Genomic DNA, 11,388 nt, shown 5'->3' on the forward strand with positions numbered 1-11,388 from the left:
CGTGAATTTCGTCAACGATCACGTGAGAAACTCCTCGCAATCCACCTTCCAGTTTTCGTAGGAGAACTCCAACCGTACAGAACATTATGCTACCATACGGTCGCGGTAAACAAGACTCAAATCTCACAGAGTAGCCAACAGATTGCCCCAAACCCTCGCATCTCTCAACTGCTACTCGATCTGCAACCGATACTGCTGAAATTCTTCTCGGCTGCGTAACGGCAATCGAACAATAAGCACCCTGGCCCGACAGGATGTAATCATCAAGGATAAACTGGCAAACTTGGGTCGTTTTACCACAACCAGTGTTTCCCCTGATGATAACCACAGGATTATCATTAATCGCAGCCATAATTTCGCTCTTCTTTGCAAAAACGGGAAGGGTCGATCTATCTTTAATGCTCTGTTGCAAGTTATTGTCTTGTTGCAGTCTTTCCTTCTCGTCCTGCATAATATCTTCCGATAATTTATCCAACGGCATTGCAGCAAGAGGTCCTTCATCTATGTTACATCCAGTCCAAGGATTCCAGTTTTGCTGAGGAGGAGACCAACTCACAACGCCGGCAGGTTGTGGAATACTCGATATAAAATCGTCCAAAACGTGATCAGTCACCAGCGATATACCAGGCACTGATGATTTTTCCCCATCCTCTGTGGGTTGCGTAGCCGCTAGCTGTAAAACACACAAATTTTTATTTATTGCCTGAAACAGTGTGTTCAGTGTTAACCTACGATAATATTTCCGCAGGCATTTTTAAAATTCTCGAGCAGATTTTGTTAAGAAATGTGTTTTATTAATCAATTATCTTTGAATTTATTCTGTTTCCAAAAAATGCGCTTGATAATGTACACAAAATAGGTATATGTATTATAAAACTCAAGAGATTCGCTAGAGCTTTTATTCTCCACTTTACGCAAAAAGGATGTTTTCAGCAGAAGCAATCTATGAGACGTTCGCGAGATGAAGGTGAGCCGCAAAAAAGCCGACTGCTCCTTCTCGATGCGCGTTACAGAGAATTTTACTAATTTTTGGTCATTTTAGAAATATTTGAATATTTTTGGAAATTTTATATATCACCCAAAATTTCCGGAAATTTAAGGTTCTCAAAAATGTCCACAAATGTTCAGTAATTAATGGTATCTCATCACTTCGCGTTTATCCAATCTCTGCTCTCAATCACCTTTTAAAATTAAACTTCAAAGTAATATTGAGTTTATCGCTTCAGAAAAGTCTTTAAAAAACTGCGGTATTAAGATTTTATAAGGCACTTGTTAAGATAAATCATATAATATGTCACTTTAAGGAATGAAGAAAGATTTCAAAAGCCACATTATCAAGCATATTCCAAAAAATATATTGTTTAAGGTTAGCTAAAAAAATATTATTTAATCAAGAAATATAATACTCTGTTTTTATTCTCTTTATTTTTTTAACATCTTAGTTTTTCTATACTGCTTTTTTAACAGTAAAAAGTTTCGAGATGATTAAAATAATAATTTTTACAGCTGCATCTATCAAAGAAAATATTTTTAAATCTTAAAAATAACTAGTAGAACAAACAAGTTTCATGTCATAAATCATTCTTTTTTTTTTTTATTCATTTACATCTCCGAGGTATTTAAAATTGTTTAATTTTGACTGTATTTACATTTTATTCTCTAGGTATATCGACATTTTTTGTAGCGAATTTTTATTATCAAAGTCCTCAAATGTATTTAAAAAAATTCTTGTAATTTATAAGAGGTGAAACGCCTTCTATGATAGATTGTGTAAACAAAGAATCTTTCGAAAGATTGTTCTATACTCTCAAAAGAAACAAAAATATAGAAAATATAAATATTGGGAAAATAATCATTTCCTCATAAGCATTTTAATAATACACAAAACATCATATGTATCTAGCTGTCAATTTATAAAAAAAACTTTCATTTTCGGAAGAAAACAACTACACTGTAAAAAAAGGTTGTGGAATTTTAGTACACTGTAAAAAAAGATCTGTGTAAAATTACAAAGTTTCGGGAAATTACATATTGTATCATTGTAAATATCACACACTTCACCGTGTGATTTTACAAAAGTATATGAAATTACATCCTCTAGCGATGTAAATAAAAGGACCCTCGAACAACAGTGCAATATTACACACTCGATAAAAATAAAATTACACCCGCATACGAACTTTACATTCAGAAGGGAAAATTCAGTCGCAGCGTGTAAAAATACCATGCGTCGGTAAAATCACTTTCCTGTGATTGAAAATTACATCGAGATTTTTAATTTTACCAAAGATCTTTAATTTTACCCTGGCGGAAACTGTAAAAATTTTTATTTATAATTAATTTAAAATTTAGAATAATTAATCATATATATGTGAATACGAAAGCGTTTCTCGTGTTCGTTGTTTATCGATGCCTTCATCCTTCAATTTTGGAGCATTTTTATTCTTAATGTGATGAAATTGACAGCTATGTTCAAATTTTTGGCAGCATTCACACAAAAATAGACCGAATTCAAGCTATTCTTATTTTTCCTTTTACTCTGCTATTGGAACGGAAAAAATGCGGTTATTCCAAACGTATATTTCATATTTTTGTTACGGAATATTTAAAAATAAAAAAAAATACCCATAGTATCTTGTGTGTTTTAGGAAAGTGGTAACGTGTCCGGCTTGCGTTTCTTCAATCTCCATGAAATTCTACGAAGTTTGAGCTTCGAGTGTTCGAAACCTGTCGCCCCAATAAATTTTATTTTATTCTTTCACATAATGAATTTTACATTTTCGCGTGTAAAATTATCGGCCGAATTGGAATATCACAACAGATTCGTAAAGTTACTCCGATACACGAGGGTCCTTTTATTTACATTCACCAGAGATGTAAAATTCAATAGATTTTTTTTACAGTGTACGTTAAACGTATGTAAAAAGTGGACTCACGCGCAGCAGCGTGAAATTAGTATAGAAATGCTAAAAATTGAACAAAAATGTAAAATTCTCAACTGAACTGAAATTTAATATGTGACGTAAAATAGAACAACGGAAAGTGGGAAATTTCTCCAATATATCAACCTAACCTCAAATACTTAAACCATTAAGATCATATTAAGAATATATTTATAATTACGCAAGCGTGTATGGCATACAATTTATAATTTAAAATCTGTCGATCGCATTTATGCTTTCGCCGAAAATGAGCAATAAGGTTTGCAAACTAAAATGTACGTTCGCTCATAACACGCGAACAAAACGAAAAAAAACTATCGCGAAAATTACACAAACGTGGAATATTATACGGACAAATCTAAAATCACTATAAATTGGAGAAATTTTCGTTAGAAAATAGACATTTATGCGCAGTCGGTAATTTTACCAGTCTAGGGAATTTTATTATGTACAGCGTGAGTCCTTTTTATGCACACTCTCAACGTAGTGACTTTCAACACGTTGTATGAATTCAAACAGTCATAGAATTGAACCTGTAAGAGACGTTATTCTACACAACATGTGGACATTTGCTTTCTAATCTGTAATTTTAATGCATCTAAAGTGACATTTTGTATGTGTAAATTTACACTTTGAAGTGCAACTTTAAAACGTATTTTTTACAGTGTAAATAAACTTTTTTTCTTTTTAGTTTCAATTTCTGTTGCCAAAACTTGTCTTTCTAATTATCAAGTGAATGTTTTGTCTCGCCTGAATCGCTTGAACATTCTGATGCCACTACCGTGCAATTCCCGCTTTTCCAATACTTAACATTTTTATTTTTTATATATCTACTTACAGGTGGACGATTGACGTCAATTGGTTTAATCTGGAGACCTTCTAAAACATCAAAAACTTCTTTCTCGAGGTCAGGATTTATTTTCACCGGGTAGGATTTCATTTGATCCGCTTCTTTGTTCTTCTTCAAGGTTCCCGAAAAAGCCTCGATTACTCCAAGATGGTACAATTGTCGTACAAGCGACAAAGCACAACTTTTGGAAGCTGTTTGCTTATTCGACGCAGTCTCGCGTCCAACGACATCTGAAAATATTTTGTTATTAAATAGTTGTTCTACATTATCTAACCATAGTTAAAAAATTAATACTAATCAATTTTAGCTTACTTCTTCCAAGTTGTTTTACGTAGAAACTCATCTCAGCTTTGAAGCTCCTGTATAGATATAATGAAATTAAATAAAGTTGCGACCTCTTGATTAAAATCAGTATAGAATAGTGTTGAGAAAAAAATTTCTCCTTTAACAAATCGTTAAAACTCACCACCCGCGGTCAGCCGAGACCATGTTGGAGTACGATGTTCACACTTCTGCAAGTGACAGCACCAAAACCATTATTGAATTGTTTCAATAAAAGCTTTGGTAGTACATCGTTCACAACCTAATTCAAGAGACGGATTCTGTACTCTTGAACTGGCGTTTTTCGTACAATCGTAGTGTACTCCAATGTGGTCTCGTTAAAATCGGGGAAGTTAAACATTATATTTTAATAAAATCACTAACAAGGAAAGACTGTTTTAATAACTTTTTTAAAACAGAGATCTCAGTAGTGAGCAATTTAGGTTTATAAATAATTTTAAAAAAACATCAAAAACAATGAGCCTAAAAACAGATAATAAAAATTGAAGGAAAAAATAGTCTTCTAGATATGTAATACATTTTTTGTAAAGGAAAAATGAATTGCATGAATAATATTGATCGAGGGAATATAATTCCAGCTCCGATTCCACTGCTCATTGCAGTATCACTGGAGCTGATGTTTGAACAATTATTCATATCCTCTCCACTAAAAAGTTTACAGAAAATTTAATGGAAAGAACATGCAATTTTTGAAATAATTAAACAGGCTGCCAGAAACTCTATTGATTTGAAACAATTAAAAAAAACTCGCTAGAAAGCACAAAGGTAAAAGAGCGCCTTTTATTACATGATGTAAATTTGGAAGCATTCGAATCTGAAAGCGTCCAAATTTGAAATTTTTAGACATGGTGAAATAAAAGATGAGTCCAAGTACAAACTTTCCATATACTTTGGCATTATCTTTTGTATATTTTCTGCTTCATATAAGAAAGGCATTACCGGTTTTAAATATATTGGTTAAAATAAAGACGGTTGATTTTACATTCCTTTTACCAACGTTGAGCACTAAAAATAATAAATTAAATAACATAAAAAATACTATATAACAAGTTTTCTCCGAGACAAAACAATAAAAAGAATCTCAGTATTTCTTTCAAAAGCTAATTCTACCGTAAAAATAGAGCACACTTCCTGTAAAAATATAATAAATAATTAATTACGTATCAACATTTTAGAAAAACTGAAAAATACCTCGTGTGGTCAGGTCCGACCGGTGTGTATTTGTAGTCGGCGCTAATTTTGTTACACTGCATGAATTGATGAAGTTTAGACTTGGCATTTTCAATTGTCCAATTTCCGTGGATTCCAGAATTAACGTCGACGTCCTCAGCTTCCTCGACCCTTTTTTGTTCCGCAATTCTGTCCATGTAGGTGTAATTTCCCTGACCCCTTTCGTTGTAAGGTCTGTAGGCTTGTCCAATATCATTGGGACCCATACCATCTTGAAAAACAGGGCGAGACGGAGCTGCAGAACCAAAATTCGATTCGGACGGAGCTGCGGCTGCTGCCGAAACTCCAGCATCCGCGGGTACATCAGCTGCATTTATATGGCCAGTTCTCACAAGGTAATTTATGAAATCCTTACACGAATTTCCTTGGGCATCCTTCTTATTTGTCGAATTACCAGCCCCGACGTAATCGAATCCAGGTACTCTCAATTCGCACAAGAATCGTTGACGGTGTTTCGGTCCTGAAAAACAGATGTAGAATTTTAGAAATGTGAGCACTAGACTAAAAATCCAAAGGAAGATTCCGTTCCCTCTTGGAAATCTGAAATATTACAAAGAAAAATTTAAAGTCCACTAAAATATCGTGGATTTTTTCAATTTAATTTCACAATAATTCAACCGTTAATATATAAGAGGCGTTTAAAGTCACAGACCATCTGCGCACGATTATACACTGCTGGAGTTATTGCATGTTTTTATCATTTTTCACCAGGAATTACGAGTATTTAAAGTCTAGTCATTTGTACAGTGTAATTCAGTAATTTAAAAAAATATTACGGTGCACCTTACTAGGAAGACTACCTGAGTGTCCGCCTCCAATTTGATTAGTTCAGAAGTATGTTTTAGAGCACTAAAAAGTACGGTACACTTATTTCTTTGGTGCGTGACCAAATTCATTTTTAAGGGGTAAAATCACCCTTTAAAGTTTTCGAATAATTACTTGAGAATGAAAAACAAAATCTCGCAGAATATATGGAAGTACCGTAGAACAATTTTCTTTTCTTCAAAATACTACAGGGAATGAAAATACATTTCTGTAAAATTTGTTATGCCAAAATAATTATTTTGCAATACTTAAATTGCTTCATAAATGTGAAACGTGTTTTGAAAGTGGTTTAACCCCATCGCATTAGAATGGGGGTACCCCATGTCCGCAGTTTGCGATTTTTTCTATTTCCATAATGTTTTCTGTCCTGAAGATAATTTTTCACTGCGAACATTAAACTGCAACTGTTACAATTAATAAAGTAAATGAAAATTTACATTAAGGGCAGTTTACCATCTTGGAATCTAAAACGTAGAGTAAAAGGATATAAAGTTATTTAGTATTTATTCCAGTTCATTAATAATTAAAAAATCAAATTGAACTTTGGTAAAAAATGAGGAATTTTTGTGTTAGCCACAAGGGGTAGTTAACCCCGTTCAAGGGGATTATGGTTAAAAATTAAAAATTTTACTGCAATATAATAACATACATTCAGTCTAAACTAAGTTTATACTGCCTTTTAAATGACAAATTTCATTACAAATTATATTTCTCAAGTATAAAAAAGTATGTGTACCTTATTTTTTAGAGCTGTAAATCTACAACACACTTCAGAACTAATAAAATCGAAGGAGGACACTTGGGCAACCTTCCTAGTTGGTATTTTTTTCTTTCTAAATCCTGAAAAGAGATAACTGCTTACACTTTAACTCTAAGAGAATACTCACTTTAAGAGAATACCTCTCGGACAATTAAAGTATTTGTTAGACTTGAAAAAATGGTTATGATTTACAATTAGAATCCCTCATAGCATGAGACGTCCGCGGGAAATCCCATTTATCTCCCAGAACATCGCGAATAATATCCTACAGAGTATAAATCTTGATAATATTTATCCATATTATATTTATCTGAAGTTCTGAACGTTCAAACGAACGAAATATTTTTCCCCATTTCTATGTTACCCAGAAATATTGTCCCAACTGCAATTTAAAATAAGCATTATAATTCTGTTTTAATAAAAAATTATTTACAATATAAATGAACAAACATTTTAGCACACTTTCTGTTTTAGTCATCAGAAAAAATTTCGTTCATTTGGACGCTCAGAACTTCAAACACATCCATATATATTTTTTTTCGGAGATTTCGTATAAAGGAAAGTATTAAAATTTATAAAGAACAATAATAGTTAAGTCCCCTCTAAAGTCAACATTTTCTGGAATATTCGTGACCGATTATATTCTATTCTCATTTACTATGATATAAACCAACGCGGTACATATAGAATTGTCATATTGAAAGTGAAAACTGCTATCTCCAAACTGGGCAATTTAGAGGTTATAGATGTAATAACAGCAAATTCTTAAATTTTAAATAGACAGCAACTTGTTTTTTATTGTAACTTGGCTGTTATTAATTATAGAAACAAAATGCGGTAATAATTTTGTTATAATTATCCTAAGCGAATTAAAAAAAAAAACAATTTTCGAGTTTTGTAAAAACCGGATTTTTGTGAATCATTTTTTTCATAAATTATACATATTTTAATTAATATACATTCCAAAAATACTGGAATCCATTCCCAAAATTTGATATATCCCGCACAAGACACTGTCTTGATATCCAAAGGGCTGAATTTTCTTCGAATATGCCACGGATATCTCAGGAGAATTTGGGGAAATTTTTCGAATATCCCATGTCCTATTGAGATATCCTAGGAATATGTCAAATATATCATTTTGTTGTGAGGAATAAGCCTATACTTCTACTATGCTGTTCGGAAAGCAATCAATATACCCAAATTTCCCTTAAATTTATATTATCTTTTTTCATAACTTCGAAAAAAAATATCAAGGTGCACCGACATTTTTTGAAAATTGATGTTTTTTAAACCACCGGATGCCTTGAAAATCGTTTATTAAATCAAAAATTAAAAAGCTCAGCAGTTTAGTTTAAAATGCTAGTTCATATACAGAACGAATTTTCTGCTTTTAGTATATTCCATTTGACGATCGCTTGCGTTTCTGAAAAATCGATGACAAAAAAAACGTTTATTTGCCCAAACTTCGGCCCATGGAGTTCTATAACCCGGAAAATCCGACCTATGGAATTCTTCATACCGACCATTTAATGACCGTCGCCCATGAATACCCTGACAATTCCTCGATTTTCGGGTGAATCAAGACCCTGGGCAAGTACATTATATTTTATTTACAATTGTCAATATCCATTTACATCAATAGTGTTTAATTTGCAATACATATTTTTTTTAATGAACGGCTGCAATCAAATATTGATTGATGTCATTAACACAAACTTTATAGGTTAGGTATAGTTTGTAACAAAACGCGAAAGTCATTTATAGATAACAATTGAGTAAATAATGGCTTAGTCGCATCCAATCTTTCATACTCAGATATGATTTCTGAGCAATCATTCACTTTTTCTAGAAAGAATATTCGTATTCGACTATCGACGTTCATTTCTTACCTGTCGGACGAACATCGTATTGAGGCTCCTTCGAGTTTTTCGTGCACCACTGGTGGAAAAATGATTTAGTATCGCTCATTGTAATTTATTTATTAAAAACTGTTCTCTATATTTTTATAAAAACAGCAGAATTATATTGAAAACTCAAAATCACGAGAAACGACGCCAAGAGGTGAATAGACGCACACTATGGCAGACAGACAGCAGAAAACGGAAGTGAACAAAAGTAGTAGCTGACGGAAACGAGTTCAAACGAGAAATCGAAAAAATGCCGCATATTAGTACAAGTTTAATAGCATTCTGCATCTTAATAATAACATAATGTAAGAAATATAAATTTTCAATTTGTTTACCTAGGATATGAAATTTGCAAACAAAATATAGCAAGAAAATGTCTTCTAAGACCTTAACTTGATTGTCATAGTCGACAGTGTCCTCTTTTATGTGGGGAATTCAAATTGCATTCTCTAAAATAATGATGAAAATTATTCACGAATAATTGAGGAATTAAAGTGTCACTAATATAAAAAATCTAATATTTAAGGATTAAATTTTTTAATCATTTATTATTTACTATAAGTGAAGTTAATTAGAGGCGGCCTCTGATATCAAGTACTTTAAACCAATATACCGGGTATTCAATAACCTATAATATATAACCTCGAATATAACGTAAGAAGATATTACGGTTTCTTGATATTTTTGTACGTTTTCTACTTTCGCCTAAAATCTAAATAGTCTATTTATGTCTTGTTTTCGAAAAAATTAAGTGCTAAATCTTAAAAAAAAATAATGAAGGAAAAAGATCTTTTTTCAGAGTGCACCCAGAGTATGTAAGTTCCTATATTTTTGTTAACAATTTCATTTTTTTCTTTTCTTTGTAATTTTGTTTAAAGTAGTGGATTAAATGCCGCATAGCCCATTTCATAAATTGGAGTCAGGACTTGAAGTGAGTTTTCAATTAAATGAAAATTAAAGTTTTCGATATATTTTTTTCATTATATTTCGCTACTGTCGGTGTGAAAATGTATGCATCTGGGTTTGAAGTTTATCAAATTAGAATAAAACTGTCAGTGTATTAAGTAAGTAGTATTTTGAAAGCTTAAAGTGCTCTTCATAAATGAGCTTAAAGACGTCAATGTAAAAAAATTAAGGAATTTCGAGGACATTTAAGAAGAGTCTACTTTAGATATTTTGTATGCAAATGGCAATCCAAATATTTGAAAAAATTCATGAATATAAAAAAAACGTTGATATGAACAAACTTCAGTTAACAAATTTAAGAAACAATGAAAATTGTTGCTTAAAATTACAAACATTTTCAGTTTTCTTATCTTCGGTTCTAATGAAGATATTAAAAAGATTCAAACTTAGGGTGACCAGATGCCCAAGTGAAAAAGGAAGGACGCCCCCCCCCCCCTCCCCCAACACCACTTAATAAGAGCAAAATTAAAATGTTTTGTATTATAAATTTTTTAAATGTTCATTTGCCGACATTTCTCTCGTCGGTCTACTGGGACTTTATGTGAGAAAAGGTTTTTTCAAAATTAACATTATGTCCCAGCATGGCAAAAAAGAAATGTAGATTTTCCAAAATTTCAGAGTACGTACATGTATCCCGTTTTGCAGTAAGAAATGTGCAAATTTTTTGTCATTACAGGATTTTTTTTAAATGGCATCTTTTTTCTGTAATTATTAAGAAATACAGAGCCGTTATTGTCAGATGGCCCAGTATTTTTATTATTACAAGATTCGCCCGCGTATGATAAAACTAATGATTTTATGTAAGTTTAATAAATATACTTTATTCAAATTATTATACTTTTCTCGTGTTAATACTTAATTATGTGCCTGATGATAACTAACGCATTTGAATCAAATATCATTTCAAGTAATCACAATTGAGTTTTTCTATATCTACAATAATCGGTTAAGCCCTTTGTGCAAATAAATATTGAGTTCGAAATACAATTATAAGTAATTTTAATTTCCAATTTAGCTTAAGTTGACGATTATTAGTGCATTTATGTGATTGTTTTTGCTTTCGTGAAATTCGTGATATTTTTAGACATTTTTTTTAAGGCTAATGTCAGAATTAAAGATGCAGGGGTATCTGTTTTTGCTGCCGACCACTGATGGTTTCTTTGACCCGTGCTTCTGAACTCTTTCTCATACATTGACGCTTCTTCTGGTCGAACGCAAAAATGCACCCCACTGATTTCTAATGCTTACTTAAAAAAAAATCTTCGAAAATATTCTGATTTTCACGGAAAAAAATCACATCTTTCGTGGAGATTGCAAATACAGAGCCTTTGCATTGTAGTTTGAAGTTTTAATCGCTTTAATATCTTCATTAGAAATGTTGATAGTAAAGTTGTAAATTTTTGAAATTTTAATCAACAATTTTCATTATTTCTCAAACGTTAAATCCAAAAGAATTGTGGATCCGGATGCAATAAGGGCACATACAATTTTTTCGTGCGAAAACGAAGTCCCCTGGAGGCTTTAGAAAAAATTTTCGAATTTTAATTTTCAAAAGATATATAT

The 11,388-nt window shown here is 32.0% G+C and overlaps 1 protein-coding gene across 1 annotated transcript in view; it reads right to left on the reverse strand.

Annotated features, from left to right (window-relative positions):
* The window catches only part of LOC117178620 (dosage compensation regulator-like), a 32,564-nt gene that overhangs the window by 3,826 nt on the left and 17,350 nt on the right, over positions 1-11,388 (reverse strand). Inside the window, exons 7-11 of the mRNA XM_033370043.1 lie at positions 8,842-8,926; positions 5,326-5,824; positions 4,105-4,151; positions 3,781-4,022; positions 46-673 (exon numbers count right to left, since the gene is read on the reverse strand). Coding sequence (XP_033225934.1) covers positions 46-673; positions 3,781-4,022; positions 4,105-4,151; positions 5,326-5,824; positions 8,842-8,926 — 1,501 coding nt within the window. The remainder of the gene's footprint in view (positions 1-45; positions 674-3,780; positions 4,023-4,104; positions 4,152-5,325; positions 5,825-8,841; positions 8,927-11,388) is intronic.

This window comes from Belonocnema kinseyi, chromosome 8, assembly GCF_010883055.1.
Source record: "Belonocnema kinseyi isolate 2016_QV_RU_SX_M_011 chromosome 8, B_treatae_v1, whole genome shotgun sequence".
NCBI lineage: Eukaryota > Metazoa > Arthropoda > Insecta > Hymenoptera > Cynipidae > Belonocnema > Belonocnema kinseyi.